The sequence below is a fragment of the Pempheris klunzingeri genome, chromosome 15, assembly GCF_042242105.1.
Source record: "Pempheris klunzingeri isolate RE-2024b chromosome 15, fPemKlu1.hap1, whole genome shotgun sequence".
In the NCBI taxonomy this organism is placed as follows: Eukaryota; Metazoa; Chordata; class Actinopteri; order Acropomatiformes; family Pempheridae; genus Pempheris; species Pempheris klunzingeri.
In genome coordinates, this window is record NC_092026.1 from 10,924,210 (window position 1) to 10,940,552 (window position 16,343).

Here is a 16,343-nt window from a genome sequence, read left to right on the forward strand (position 1 = left end):
GTATATTTTATACATATGTACTTTTAGTTAAGTAAGATTTTCCTACTTTTCAGGAAGTAAAAGATCTGAGTACTTCTTTCACCACAACTGGTGGTAATAAGTATAAAAGCAGATTTTCAAAATCTTATTATATTTATTAATTTGTTTTTTGTTTCCTTTAATGGTAGTGAAATGAGTCTATGTTGTAATGAGTAAATATTTATGAGTGTAGAAAAAGACTTCGCGTTTCTCTGTGGTGAAAACTGATGTGACAAGACGGAAAGCTGTCTAATGTTGTGAATGATCAACGCACCAAGACGTAATTGGTCCAACTCACTACAGATGTCACTGGCGGGCCAATCAGCTGCGACACCGATGAGGCGGTGTCCAATCAGCTGCCAGCTCTCGTCTTCTCGTCCAGCGACGAGAATGGGCGTTTGAGGGTGGGGTGACTCAGCCGGAAAACAGCACATTTTAACACCTTATAACCTGCGGATAGGAGTTCACTGGTGAGTCTCAATTGCTTTGGTCAACATTTCCAGTCTGTGATTTAACTTGAAACGTACAACATGGTGTGTGGATGTAAAAAACCGGAGCGTGTTTCGTACGGTGATGTTACCGGGGTCAGGGCATATGTCGGCTGTCACTACTCTGACAGCAACAAAATTAGCTTAGTGTCAATTTGGCGGTTAGCTAAACAAGATGTAGCTTACTACTGTCACTGTAAGTAACAGTCTGGCTTGGTAAAACTCTTTATTTTGCTTTACCATCATTTGACTTTCTTATAGCCTGCTTTCCAATCATTGTTTCTCATTTAACTCATTAACAACAGGAGTTAGCTTCATTCACGAGGTTACTGCAGCTAGCTGCTTGGTAGCGGGGTTGCTTTAAAAAATCTCGGAAATAAGCAAGACTGACTAGTGTGTTTTTTCCCCAAATCAGCAACGATAACGATAGTTTAAGCTACCTCTGAGCAGTGGCGACCACCGGGTACAGACGAGAGGAGGAGGGGGTGACCGCGGACCTGCTGGGTCTTTTGTCTTGGGTTCAAAATGTCCCTTCTATAAATGGCAAATGAAAACTTTTCTGTCTGCACAGAAAATATGCCAGCGTGAGAAATCTGTGCTCCCTCCTCTCTGGTCCTCTCTGGTCTTAGTCCCTCATTTTGGTTTGAGGTTCCCCTCATAATGTGCACACCCCTGATTCAGCAAAACCATCTCTCTGTCAAGCATATTTTACACCCTGAAGTATTATCCTTAAATGCTTACCAAGCATGGCTACCTGTCCAACCTGCGAGTCAGGTTAACTGTGACCTCCTTGCTTCCTTGCTGTTTTTTTTTTTTTTGGACCTTGAGGGTTGGATCTGTTGGGTGGAGCTGCTACCCCTCACCCACCCAGCCACACCCACACCCCCCCACACACACGCACACACACTTGGCTACCCAGTGCAGGAGAAAGCTTGGTGAGATATGAATGGAGAGAGCTAGCACTGCTCTGCTCTTCCCCAGCAGCACAATCACTCATTATAGCCTCGCTGTGCATTGCCAACACGTTACCCCACCCTCACAAGATTTAAAGCAAGCAACATGAACATAAGCAGCTAGTATATAGCTGGATTATCTTGCTTGCATGCCGTGTTTCTAGACTGCTACCCACCTGATTCACTCACCGCTACTAAAACCCTCAATTCCAACAAATACACCACAAGCATAACATTTGTGGTGTGTGTTCGCTTCGAGGTCACCGTTTCCTGAAATGACAGTGCTGGACTTGACACATTTTTTGGCTGACATTTGATTTCTCTCATTCTTTACACCCACAAGCAGGCCTACAGGTTATTTTCTATAGCCCAACCGTCTTTTAAGACTTTGAGGCCACGTTCAGACAGACAGAAATTGCAGCTCTTTCATTTATTTCCTTCATTTATGTGAGGCTATTTAACAAATGTTTAACGTGACTCAGGTTTTGCTGCAAAAGTTTAACGTAAAGCACACATTCCTGCTAAATTACTTCTCACAGTTGTAAAATTCCTTCCTCGTAGTATTATAAGTCTTCATGTTGTTCTTTTGGCATCTAATACACCTTCATATTCATGACTCTGTTACCCAAACTGGACTTGGATTGTATCATCATTTCTTCAGTACCTGAAACAACCACACTGGGCTGTTTATGGTCTGAAAGCCTGATAATACATTAACATACACTAACATTTTGTGCCATTGTTGCCAAACATAACTGCAGATATGTCTTCTGGTTTCTTATTTTTACACATAAATGCTAGCCTGCTCTTAAGAGCGCCAAGGAGGACAGCCCCTCTACAGGTGAAAGTGTAAGCATAAATGAGCCCAGAGGGCACATGCCTCTCTCTTGTTATAATATTTATTTATTTAATTCTCAGGCTTTACAGTCTGATAATTTCATGTAGATAGGACTTGCATGCTTCACCTCTGTGGTGACACTTGAAGGCCAGTCAGACTGGGACGTGGCAAGTTCATTTCAATGACCACCCAACTTAGCAGTCGCACAGTATGGGGGATGCAGAGCTTCCTTTTTTCCTGCTGCCCCTGAAGTCTGACCACGCCATCCCTCTGCTGTTTGCCGCCAGACACAAAGCAGACCACTGTGCTCGCTGTCGTCTGATTTGTGATAAGACCAATACGCTGCAGTTGGCACTTTCCAGTCTGAAAAGGCCTTTAACTTTACTGTAGTAGAAATGTAGCACTGCATGCTTTGCGGTCTTAGTGGAGACATGCTGGTGTCCATGACTGTTTGGTCATTTAATAAGATTAGTGCTTGGTTATGCCTTGTGTTTGGCTCTGCAGGAATTTGTGTAAAGACTAAAAAGTACTTTTGACCCCGTTAAGGCAGACGATCCTGATTATTTATCCCTCCAGAATAACCACACAAGAGATGAATATCCTGCATTTATGCAACTGCCTTGATTTATTTCTCATATTTTCAGATATTTCAGAGACACTTCAAAGAGTAGCTTAAATGCACATTTCAATTGTAGGGTGAATTATTGCAGTCGAAGCTGCAATTTGTGGCACATACATCGGCTTTGCTGACATGGGACTTAAAAAAGCTCCAGTGTGAATGAGAGAGACGATGTAAATTACGGCCACAGTGAAACACTGTTGGAATCTGAAAAATTTGTTGTAAAGTCTTCAAAGCAAAGCTTTACTAGAAATCCTGTATCATTAATCAGAAGGCAGCTTCATTAATAAGCCAGTCATTAAGCTGAAAATCCTGTTGAGTAATCGGTTAAGTGTAGTGAAACTTGGATTAACTGGTGCAACAAGACAAAAGTCAAAATGGAGGTCAATATTTTGGGGTAAAATTAATCTGACTTTATCAGATTTATCAGAGATAAGTGTAAAAGAGTCCCTTTGAACGCTCAGTGTAAAAGTTCATAAGTTGTAGGCAAAAAGTGACCTGAGCTCCGGCCTGATGGTGGCACCAGAGGAACTGTTTTAAGTGAGCACACACAGTGACCAAGAGTTGAGTGAATAGTTTACATTTCTTACCAAAATATAAAAGCATTAAATGACAGTTTTTTGAAATAAAGAATTTCTGTTCATAAGGCCTCTGAAAGATGCTCCCATGGTCGAGCGTCGATGAGTTTGTGCCAGAAGAAGCAAAAAAAAAAGGTGTGATTAACTAAATATTCTGCCTTGTGACCTGGCTGATGTTTACAAGACTACTTGTTGGACTCAAGAATAGACAAACCTGTTTACACACACACGACAGTCCACGCGTCCAAAGCGAGCCGACCTTTAGACTGATGCTGGTGCTATGATGGATCGGTTGTATTGAATCTCAAAATCTGTACCTGCATTTCTTTGATTGTCCACTAACATAAAAAGTGTGAAAGAGCATAGGACTCTTTTTAGATAAAGCAACAAAACAATGTTTGGCATTATATAAAAAGCAGCAGGAAAAAAATCAAGGCAGTAAAAACACTGGATATGAATGACAGACTGTTCACTGGCCCTGAGGTCTTTACTGTTTTCTGAGGCACCAAAGGCAAAGCAACATTGGTAGAGTTAGAGGCCGTGTGAATGGCTGGACATGGCCTTTTTTTGCATAAAATTCCTGCATAAAACATCATAGCTGTGTTGTATTAGCTCATGGTGAAGTCCCGTGCTGTCACAGAGCTGTGTCAGTTCTCCGTCATGCCTGTTAAATACTTTGACCTGCTGGCTCACACACTGTAGCTTCTTATCATTGATTACTAACCATGTTCATATAAGGACGGGCAGAGCTGGCCTTGCTTTCTGACTCATGCAGATATTTTTATATTAGGGGTGTAATGATTCATGGGACATTTGGATACGCTGTCAATTTGGCTGATTTTAATTTTAATTTCCAATACAGCAGAAGTTGTAGTGGAGAACTCGCCCTTAATTGCAGGACAGGATTTGAATCAAACAGTGTCGTTTTCTCTGTTGCTCAGCAAAATATGTGACACAAAACAAAAGCAGTGTTTTACAATATTAAAACAACAGATGTGGCAACACAAACAGGAGATTGCGTAACAACCACAGGACTGTAAAGTTCTGATTTTAAGCACCATGTGTGTTGAATTAATATTGGATAAAGCATGTTGTTACACCCCAGCTGGATATTTCTAAATTTACACAGATTTTAGAGCTGATTTAATTGATTTGTTGGTTGACAGATAATTCATCTGCCACCATTTTGATACTTGATTGATCATTGAAGTCACTCAAAAAGCAAAAATGCAAATATGTATCAGCTCCAGCTTCCTAAATATGAATATTCGCTGGTTTTCATAGTACATCGTACATATTTGGGTTTGTACTGTTGGCATTTTTCACTTGATCATGACATTTTATAATCCAGAAACATAATCTGTTGATCAATTGAAAATGTAGAATAAGGATTACTCTCATTATCCATTAATCTACTTCTTATTTTCTGGATTAATGGATCAACAGTTCAGTCTATAAAAATACTCCTCACAAGTTCCCAGAGTTCAAAATCCAAAGAAATACAGATATCTATCATAGAAAAACAGAAAATATTCACATTTGAAAATCTCAAAGCAGTGAATTTTTGCTTTTAAAAAAAGGTACTTAACAAAATGAGTGGATTATCTCTGTCCGACTAATTGATTAATCAATTAATTGCCTAATTATTGGGCTGTAGTTGCATTGTGACAGTTGGAGCAGTTGAACTGATGTGTTTTTATGGTAATATTTTGATTTTGACTGTGGTTAGTAATCAAAACATTTTATTACACTTCCTCATACCATTTGTTGCCATTTTCACCACTTTCTACCAATCAGGATCTGCTTGCCTGCTTTTCATCTTTACCCACATCCGTTGAGTGCTGTAGTGCCAAGCCACTAATCTAATAATCACATTAAGATCTGAAAGTGAGACATGGGTGGGCTGCATTTTCCTTTTTTAATCAAACCGCTGCTCTCCAGTTGATTGGGTATTGTCTCTGAGCATTTGATGAGAGGCCTCCTCTGTCACATGGCTGATTTCATCTCAAAAGCGAGAAGCATATCGGGCACCGATCTGACCTGTGATGGTGCATTTTTTTTTTTTTTTGTAGCACACCAAGTGATCAATGTAATTTGGTGTACTGAAATAGCCCACCATAAGGAGCAGGCAGCCAGCCCCGTCGGTCACGTGGTACGGGGTGCAGCGACGTCATTAGGGCAGAGATTTGTGAAGAATAAGCAGACAGAGGCACACAGACCCGGAGGTGCGGCACTCTCCTAGCAAATTGCATCGCTCCTGTTGTTTTTTTTCCCCGGCCAGAGAGAGAACAGAGTATCTGTTCAACATTTTAGAGACCCAAATGCCCGGTCCCACCCAAGCCCTTTCCCCAAATGGAGAGAATAACAACGACATCGTCCCGGACAACGGAACCAACATCATCCCTTACAGGAAAAATACAGTGCGGGGAGAGCGCGCCTACAGGTAAATCTGTGTAACGCTTTTCATTTGATTTCATGTGAGGAAACCATGAAAAGACAAGGACGCTGCTGCACACAGAAACCTGCTTTCTGGCCTGGTCATCCTCCTCTTCCTCCTCCTCCTCGTCGTGTGCTGGTTTTGCTTTGCACCCATCCGCTATTTCCACCCCCCTGTTGTGTCTCAGTCTCCTGTCATGTTAGCTCTCTCTCTCTGTGTCCGACACTATGGCGTAAATCGCTCTCAAGTTAGCTTCTCCTGCTGGCATACACATTTCATTAATATGGCACCCTGTATGTGTTGCTGGGACCAGTGTATTGTCGTCCAGTGTTTTGGTGCGCAGTGTCACAGGCACATTTTTTGGAGGAGCGGATCGAAAAAGGTCCAGCTTGTCAAATGACACAAAACACAGACAGCCGCCCCTGCTGCTGCTAAAATATCCCCATCGTGACATGACACTTCGCAGCGACCTATCAATCCCAAATATCACGATCTAACTGTGTGTTTTTTTTTGTGTGTGAGCTGCTGCACAAGCCTGGTTTCTTCCCCCCCGGTTTGAATCCAGGCACCAGCCCAGCCCCTGTGTGGGCCGGCCGGCTACCCCTGCCCGGCTAACAAAGCATGCTAGCAGCACACACACACATCCGCTTTGTTGACATGAGATCGGCTGGCCCAGTTTCCTTCCTCCCTTCCTTCCCAGATAATCACGCAGCCGAGGATCTGCTCCTGCAGTGCTGTGATAGACCACGTTTAATGCGGAAGGGTTATTATTATCCTGCAAACCCTGGTGTCGGCCTGTGCATGATGGTGATGATGATGGTGGTGGTGATGGTTTAGCATGGTTTAATGCTTTATCAGTCGCTCTCATGAGCCAGTAAGAGGGTTGTTTTAATGTAGCTGTCCTGCTGTTCCCTGTCAGTGAGGCAGGCTGAAATGGTTCTGCTGCAGTCTTCATTTCTCTGTAGGGATTGAATAAAGGACTGCACACCCATTTGATATAGATAATTAATTTAACTGAGTGTTGATATTCAGACTCTTTGTGGTCACATCAGTCACCGATTGGGCTTTAAATGACTGACTTCCCCAAATGCACCCTGTTTTTTGCATTGCTGTTGAAAAAAAAAGATGCATTTGGACAGGCAAACTGCAAACAAAGTGATGCTAATTGCTAATATTAATTGAATAATATACTTGGATGGGCTTTAATATACTCAGCCTGACTGTTAAGGTGTGCAGGATTAGTGGGAACGAGGCCCTTTCCAGTGTTTCTGTTACTAAGTGTTAACAAATGGCATTGTAAGCATTTATTCATTGTGTTGTCAAAGTTTGAGTTCCTTGATGCCTTTTTGGTGTGGTATGCTCTTAGTAGATAGATCTGAATATGCCTATTGCAAGTGGGGCAGGTGCACTGGGGCCACAAAAGCCATACATTTGTAAGCAGGTAAAATTGAAACGTGTTTCTAATTCAACATTTCCATGGCTTTTATTTACCCTGCAGGTAAAATCAAGTTAAAGCATCCCAGGCACAAATTCAAGAACTTAATGTAGCAAACATGTCTTGCTAAAAAGGTGTGTTACACATATATACCCTGTGTTCCCTAACCAAAAGAAGAGTACTTAGGTTCAATCTGTTTAGTAAAAGATACAGCTACTATTTGAACTATTTGAATGCACTGAAGTGTTTTTAAAAGAGCTGTAGCCAAAGTTAGCAACACACCAAACTTAGTGACGCACTTTCACCATATGGGTTAGTTGTTCAGTTTATTATTTTAATGATTACTGTCATGAAAGTAGGTTTTAACACTGTACAGATTTAACCCTTATAGTCAAACAAAAAATGCATTGTTTCACCATTTGAATTGTGAATTTTTGCTTTGCCATTTGCCATTTCCCCAATTTTTTGACTTTTTATAGGATAAGAAATTAATGAATCTGAATCTACAGATTGATCCATAACTTTTTAACATCCTTAAGTATTTATCAAGATTATCATGTGTACTGAGATAATTTTGGCCATTATACAATATCTAATTCAATCCAGCCTTATCTTTAAAACTTAAATAATGTTATTATTGGAGCCACTTTGTGTTATTGTTTTGTCTGATCCGCTGTCACAGGGCTACATTCACAGTGTAGAGGTGGATACTAGTGCCGCTCACATGCAGTACATATGTCATTAGGGGCTGTTTGTAAGTTTCAGCCTTTGTGCATCTTTGCAGGTCCATCTGGTCTTGTTGGATTCATGCTAAAGATCTGGGGAGAAATCCCATGTGTCATTACTGAATGTGATGCCGCCTGACTTCTTGTTTGTTTCCAATAAACATCAGTACAGTAGGATTGTCCTAGTCGAACAGTTGTGATTCATTTGTCTTTTTAGAGTATACAGTATGTGTTGTTCTTAATTATTTCAACTCCTCCATGTCTTCTACTGAAAAGAAACTAACCTGTTCTTCTGGATGCATTGCTTTAGTCTCTTAAGTGTTGTTTTTTTCTGTTGCAGTTGGGGGATGGCGGTCAACGTATATTCTACCTCAATAACCCAGGAGACTATGAGCAGGCATGACATCACTGCCTGGGTTAATGATATTCTCTGCCTAAACTATACGAAAGTGGAGCAGCTCTCCTCAGGTGAGAACAGAGGGGAAAACTCCTCTCCATTCATGTCATTCTTCTCGTCCCTGCTTCTAATGCATGTGTCCAAAAAAGCTCTTCAGGATGGGAAGCATGTTTTAGAGATTACATCAGCGATCATGGTTTCTGTGTAAGCTGGCAGTTAAAGCAACCTGTGGAAACATGCTCACCTCTTCCCAGGCAGAGTCGTCTATAAATAAACTTGTAGCCTGCCGTCTTCTGCTGCGACCAAGTAATCCAATTTCAATCACTCTCTGCCTACAGAAACGCACAGCCCCCCTTTCTTAATGTGTAGGCTACTTATTTGATGCAGATTACTACTTATGTGCTGTAGCTTGGTTATATACAAGCTGTTTCCTCCAGCTGACCCACTGCCAGCTTGGGCTGGTGTCTTCTTTTTCAAATATATAAAGGTGTAAGTAGGCTTCAGATAATATTAGCCGTGCTACCATGAATGTGCATTAATAGTTTTCTTTTTAAGGAAACGGGGTCAGTGATCTGGACACAGAAAAGGCTCCCAGGCTTTTGTTCCTGTGGATTTTTTGGCAGACATGATAAATTCTAGCCTATATCTGGATTCAGTTGTCTGTATTTTTAAGAAGATTAGTTTATTAATCTTTGCTAATTCTTTTTCACTCGGTTTTTACACATACACAGGCTTGAAATACAAGCATGCATACACAGGGTTTATAGACATGCAAATGTGGGGAGATGGCAGAGTGATGGGCTGCCATGTAGTGGTACCCGCGAGCAGTTCGGGGTTTGGTGTCTTGCCCAAGGGCCTCATGGCAGTGCCCAGGAGGTGAACTGGCACCTCTCCAGCTACTAGTCCACACTCCATACTGTGGTTCATGCAGGACTTAAACCGGCCACCCTCCAGTTTCCCAAGCAAAGTCCCTACAGACTGAAGTCATCTAATTTACAAGCCAGGTCTCATGTACTCAAGTAACATTTTATTACATCTTTAGGAGCTGCTTATTGCCAGTTCATGGATCTGCTCTTCCCTGGTTGCATCAGCCTTAAGAAGGTGAAGTTTCAAGCTAAGCTGGAGCACGAGTACATTCACAATTTCAAGCTGTTGCAGGCATCCTTCAAAAGGATGAATGTGGATAAGGTGAGTTTGCTTAACCTTATTTTAATATTGTTCAGAGCATCTGCCGTTTAATTGCTCCACGCTGTGTGGGCTTTGGAGTAAACTGCGTGAATTTGTAGTTTGACTCTCTTTTCTTCTTCCTTGACTCAGATTATTCCCGTGGAGAAATTGGTTAAAGGCAGATTTCAGGACAATCTTGATTTCATCCAGTGGTTTAAGAAGTTCTTTGACGCCAATTACGACGGTAAGGAGTACGACCCAGTTGCGGCCAGACAGGGTCAGGATGCCATTCCTCCACCTGACCCCGGTGAGCAGATCTTCAACCTGCCTAAGAAGTCCCACCATGCAGCCAGCTCCCCTACTGCAGGTACGCTTCATCTGAGAGGAAAGCATAGGAAACTTACCTGGTTTTTCAATACAGTCTTGTGATTATTATGTCCAAGTTCTTGTAATGTCCAAGCTGAGAACTTGGAGAACTAAGTCATGATTACATTGTCAGTCATCCATCCCTGAGGAATAAACCATTTGTCTGCCGTAGGAGCATCAAGGTCGAGCTCTACAACCCCCAAGTCCTCAACACCAACATCCAGACCCTCGTCAGCCAAAAAGATCCCTGCAACACCAACTCCTGCCAAAGGAGAGAAAGAACTGGAAGCACAGGTCACACATCTTACCGAGCAGGTATGTTTATGAAAAGTTCAATTCTGACGGTTGGACGTCAAATATTATTATTTTCAAACCGACACTCAGACCACCAAACTGTCCTCTTCTCATTGCTCACATTTGGACTGTGTTATTTTACTTATCAATGAATGTCAAGTCATTGTTTTATCTTTGAAGTGTCTAAAAAATGCCAGATGTATTGATTGCAGTGTCTTTGAACTCCTTACGATGGCATCGTCTATTAGTTGTTTTATCCAACCAACTTTCCAAAACACTAAGACCTTCAGTTTACTACCATGAGGACAAAGAAAAGGTCAACATTTTTCCATGTCAAAAATGAGATAATTAATTGAAAATAGTTGCAGATTAATTTTCTGTCGACTAATTAAATGACTAATGGTTTCATCTCTAGTTGGCTGTAATAGACATACTTCACTTTTGGAGGACAGACCAGGAACAGCAACTAAATTAAGGATAACATTTACAACTCTGCTCCCTGTGTTTGAGTTAAGCTTGCACAGCTGCTGTGCAGCGCAAACAAGTAAATGCAGCCACCTGTAGATACATTATTCATTTTTCTGTAGCCACTGGGGTTGTTCCTGATGAAGAATTTTCATAGACGAATCTGATTCGTCAAGTCAAATCTTTTTGTTTGTTTTACTCATCGACCTGCGTTCTCATTTGTGACCTATTCTATTATTTTCTAGCATGACAAAAAAGCCAAAACACCCAATTAAAACCCTGCCACAAATTGCTTGTTTGCCTATTTTGGGTGCATTTTACATTTGATTTTTTTTTTTTAAGAGAGAGGTCAGGTCATGTCTTGACACCTGAAGCATGTATCTGCAGGCAGCACCACTATCCGCAGTACTGAAAAAGTGGAGATGGACAAATAGATGTTGCCCATGTCCACCAAATCATGTTTTTTTTCCCAGCTGAAAACGCCAGGCGCTCCTCTGAAAATACACAGCTGGGAGCACTTGAGAATGCTTTGGAGGCTCAGCGTTTTTTTCTGCTGAGACGCTCTGGTTGCTATGATGCGGAATATCCTCGGAAGTAAAAATGTTGGCACAAGGTAGAGTACGTGCTCTGCTTTGTTTTTCATTTGATAATGTTTTGGTCCGGAGACACCACCGTGTGCAGACATGGACACTCAGAGACCAGCAGTATTCATTTCTCAAGCAATTCTATGTAAAATCAGACGTTCAGCACCCCCATACAGCCTGAATAGAACAAGCCTTTGTTTCATAAACACATTTTAATGCTTCTGAGAGGAATCAGCTGACAGACTGGCAGTTGAATCATTCGGTCAAATTGTCAAATAGTATATTAAAATAGTAATAACTATTTGGGGTCTTCCCTAGTAGACAGTTTTTAAATCTCTTATACCAAAGACTCGCTCTGCTTTTCAGGACTCCCCCCCCATAACAACTACCTTGACCCACATACGACAGCAGGATAAAAATATGGTACAGCTTGGCTTAGTTGACAGGATTGATGATGTGCTGTCTGATCTTGGTCTAACTCAGTAAACCGTATATCCACATTAGAAGCTTTATGGCGCGTGGACCTTTTCCATATGCCGTGCTGCAGCTCGGCATCTTCAAAGCGCTACAGCGAATCATCAGCTACACAGTTGCTGCAGAGCAAGGCAACACCTACCAAGTATTAACTAACTGTTGTTAACTCTCTGGTGTTTTCTGTGGCTGCTGTTCTTCTACTTGTGAAATTTAAACGATGGAAGAAATGGAATGTAAATATCATCATCATTTGCCTGTAAATGGTGCATTGGCACTAGCGTTGCTCAATGATAAATAAAGTAATTTGTCGCAAGACCTGAAACTCATGCACGGGATCTGAGTTGGCAGAGTTCGAGCAATTTTGGTGGAAAAGAAACATTTACAGTCAAAGCTGTCCATGTAGATAAAAGCTGTAATTGCTATAAAGCATACTTAAATATTTACTTGAAGGGTGCAAATAATGTAAATGTTTGTGTTTGTATTTGTTGCATAGCATTAAGGTTTTCTTCTACTATGACTTGTTTACTTTATTTTTTCTGTTGAAATATATGAATAAGTAAAAATCCCAGTGAAGGCAAATACCTTTTTATAGACACCGTAGATGGCTGAGTGTGTTTAAAATGTAGAGCTGCTCCCTCATGGTTCAGTAAAACAGAAGCCATGTGTAGATCGTGTAGTTGTTCCATTGTGCGATTTCTGCAAATGTTGCCACTCATCCTGGCTGTGATGTCTGGGTGAACTTCAAATCCAAGCCGAGGATAGTAGTAGGATGGTAAATCAGAGTTTGGATTCTATGTAGGCCTCAGTGCTCCTGTGTGGACTCGGCTCTAAAAGGGAATAATTCAATTGATTGCATTGCAGCTACTCATTCATAAACTCTGATGTTATGTATGTTGTATTGTTGTTGTTTTTTTGGTTAATTGTTGTGTTTTGTTATGTCATGGAAACGGCATACGTCTCAGGACACATTTCAGAAGAATATTCTGATAAAGTGAAATCGGGATGAATTAAAACTAAGGTGAAAGTGAGCTAGAACTTTCTAATGCAGTGTGACCAGCAAAGTATTGAATTTATAATGGGATCAAATGAGGACAAGTCCTAACTTGTGTGAAGCTATAACCAGCAGAATGTGTTTTACTTGACTAATGACTGAACTGATCAATATGATTAGATAAAGACTGAGTTCCTATCCATGGAATAATCAATTAAGCAGCTTGCCCTAGACATGTGTCTGGCTCTATGTGACTTGTGCACTTTAGACAACTTGAATCAGTTTAAGTGGCTATATTGGATATTTTTATAATGATAATGTATCAGATTGACAATGTGAAAGGGAAAAGCCCATAGAGAGTTATCACCTGAATCTGCAGCTTTATGGAGCTTTATAGGACGTTTCAGCTTGTGGTTTAGCTATCCAGCCCACAGTTTTACAGCTTTTTTCACTCTCTTCGCTCAGTATAGTTTTCTGCCACAACAGGAAGCTGTTTTTAGCCAAAAATCCTCTAAAAACTGACTGTATACGACAGACATGTTAAGTGCCGGTAAAATAAACTTGTTCCCACTGCCCCCTGTTAAAAAAATCAGGTAATGCAGGTTCGAATGTTGCATGAATCTTAAGTCATCACAGTCCATCAAAATTCAAATGTTTCTTAGAATTGATCTCTGACATCAGTTGAAAGCTGAGCTTGTTGATCTTGTGACAGCTTATCTGTTACCTTTTGTCTGTAACCAAACTCCACACAGTTTTGTGTTTTTGATATTGACGCTAGAAAATTTTTTATTTCTGCAGGTGAACACGTTAAAGTTGGCACTGGAAGGGGTTGAGAAGGAGAGGGACTACTACTTCAGCAAACTGCGAGAGGTGGAGCTGCTGTGCCAGGAACAGGGTGAAGAAAATGCCCCGTTTGTCGACCGGCTAATGGAGGTCCTTTACGCCTCAGACGAACAGGTCAGTCTGTGACCCCTGATTGATCTGAGCAGGATTCAGGACAGCGTTTTCTTGACCCAGATAACTTTTTGCTGCAGTGTAAACCAGTAAAACGGATGAGCGTTATTTTCTCCTGACTGCAAAATCATGTGAAAGTTATTCTGTGGTTCAAAGAGACAAGAGCTCAGTCTTTGTGTGTAATCACATGCGTTTGCCTTGGAGCGTACTCCAGTTGCTCCTTTATTAAAATATCTGTGCTTCTTTTATGTTTCTTAGGAGGGAGCGGAGCTGGCTGAGGGTGACGGACAGGAAGCGGACCAGCAAGCCCATGAGGAGGCACCAGATGATCAGCAGGAGGAGCAGGATGAATACTGACTGCCATCATCCCTCACCGCAGTTACACCCCTATTTTTACTATGTGAGAACTGTTAAAGGATTTTAATTTTTCCTCATGGTTTATTTTTTGTTCTCTCCAAGACTGAGCACATGAAGCAACCTCCTGAATAGAAGCACCATCACAGTTTTAATATTTTTTTTTTTTCTTTTTTTGTATCCCTCTGCTCACTGTTCGATGTTTTTTCGTGACTTTTGGTGAACTGCTGTGGCAGGTTTGTGGAGATGACCTCTACCAGCAGACGAGCTCAGACCATCACAGAAGTTTCCGAGGACTGTGTGGGTGGAAAGTCAATTCAAAACCTACAGTAGATGTGATGAAATGCTGAATTTTAGACAGGTAACTGTTATCTGTCAGTGCAAGTGTTAACTTCCCAGCTTCTATCCTTTTTTTCCTTTTTATTTTTTATTTTGCATATCAATAATATTAATCACAAGAATGCAATAAGCAAAGCCCTGAAAGGGCTCGTAGTAGCTCTTATTTAACCTCCTTCCATACATTGCACTGACATTTGACTCTGTATTGGACAATCTGTCCATAGACCCTCACCATATTTATTATTGTTACGCCTTAGGAATAGTTCATCGTGTCCTCATGAAGGAGGACAACACAGTCAATGAATTGTGAATAAAATGTAGAATAATCTTATGACTGTTGACAGCTGTCCTCACAAATTACAAGATTTCAGATAATCAGTGTGCTCAACAATGTGTTATTCACACCATACAAGGTGGTTTGGTGATCTAGTTTACTTGGTATGCCATAAACATAGGGAAGGAAGAAACATTATTGTGGACTAGTCTTACTATGATGCAGCATTTTAAGTTTCAAACCTCAGCTGGAACTTGTGGTCTGTTCAGATTTCAGCCATTTTTTTTTGTTTTTGTTTCGTTTTAGTTTTTAAACCACAGGTCTTAGGGAGATGAGTCAGTTCACTGAGTAATTTGCCATGCTATATTCCAGTAAGTACATTGTATACCCTTTCTTAATATTGCATTTACTAATATTGAACTGGGCGGTGCACCATAATGCTTTAGTCATATATTATTGTGTAAATGAAAAGGAATGTAAACATGTACTGTCAATAATTAATGAATGGTAAATGTTTTTTTTCATGTCCCACTCATTATGCATTCCCCAAAAAACGTGTTGCATGTTTGCATTTTATTTGTGAATAACTTGACCTGCTTTTTACATATTTAATAAAAAACAAGTATGTTAAGTGAGCTTTTTCTATGTTTAACCTGCTATTTGAAAGATGTTGAGATTCGGATGGATTTGCTGTAATAAAATTACGTTTTGAGTCCATGGGAGTGTTGTCACGTCACTCCAACTGCAGCAACTAGACTTTCATAGTTATAAGAGCTAATGTCAAACTACACCTGCTGTAACTATTAGTGATATATGACTTCAGCTGAGGTTTGTTGGTGTTTTTCTCTATTTAGAGTACAGGCAGACAGTTTCTTACACACTGATACAGCTTCAGTAAAGAGAACGTGAGCAATTTACATGTAGGATTGTTGAAGTATTTTATTACATGATAATTTTACAGTATGCTAATGTACTTGGAGATAAATCATGTTATATATCCGTCCATCCATCCATCCATTGTCTATGCCGCTTATCCTTCAGGGTCACAGGACATGTTATATATGTAAAATTTTAGTCTGAAAAATAACAAATAACTGTCAGTTAAATGTGGTAGACCTAAATGATCAATATTTTCTTCCTGAAACACAGTTGTGAAGTGCAAGTTTGAGGTACAACGTCAGTATTTTCTGCACCTAGACAGTAACAGCGTCCACACTAATACGAGCCAAATTAAATTAATAACGCTATTTCCGGGTAGGACGCCCCTGTTCACTGAGTGGGTCACTGACAGACCTTAATACATCAGCCTGATGCTGGAGAATGAAGGGACGTGACTGAAAATTGATCAAATATTGATCATCTTTTCCGTGTATCTTGCGCTTTCTACGTCAAGCAGAGTGGATGTTTATTTGCCTGACGTGGTGTCCTCGTGCCATTTATAAAATAATTCCATTCAAGTGGTTTTTGTTGGTGTTGTCTTGTAGCTCTACTTTCCATTAAAGTCTCCGATGAGTGTCGTTTGTTTCCCTCAGAAAGAGGCGGGGACGTGTCGGAGGCTGAAGTTCCCGGATGTGCCGATCAGCTCTATGTGCT

The 16,343-nt window shown here is 40.8% G+C and overlaps 1 protein-coding gene across 3 annotated transcripts; it reads left to right on the plus strand.

Annotated features, from left to right (window-relative positions):
- The first annotated feature begins 410 nt into the window (after positions 1-410).
- On the plus strand, positions 411-15,426 carry mapre2 (microtubule-associated protein, RP/EB family, member 2). 3 transcript variants are annotated; one of them, XM_070844673.1, is made up of 8 exons: positions 5,698-5,937; positions 8,432-8,559; positions 9,531-9,676; positions 9,806-10,022; positions 10,194-10,336; positions 13,628-13,786; positions 14,042-14,183; positions 14,374-15,426. In XM_070844673.1, exons 1-7 carry the CDS (start codon positions 5,816-5,818, stop codon positions 14,138-14,140), a joined length of 1,014 nt encoding a protein of 337 aa, XP_070700774.1. In that variant the 5' UTR covers positions 5,698-5,815; the 3' UTR covers positions 14,141-14,183; positions 14,374-15,426. The 3 variants fall into 3 exon arrangements, with proteins under 3 accessions (XP_070700775.1, XP_070700774.1, XP_070700773.1); XM_070844674.1 differs by lacking the exon at positions 5,698-5,937 and adding an exon at positions 411-488 and having other exon boundaries at positions 14,042-15,426; XM_070844672.1 differs by having other exon boundaries at positions 14,042-15,426.
- The last annotated feature ends 917 nt before the right edge of the window (positions 15,427-16,343 follow it).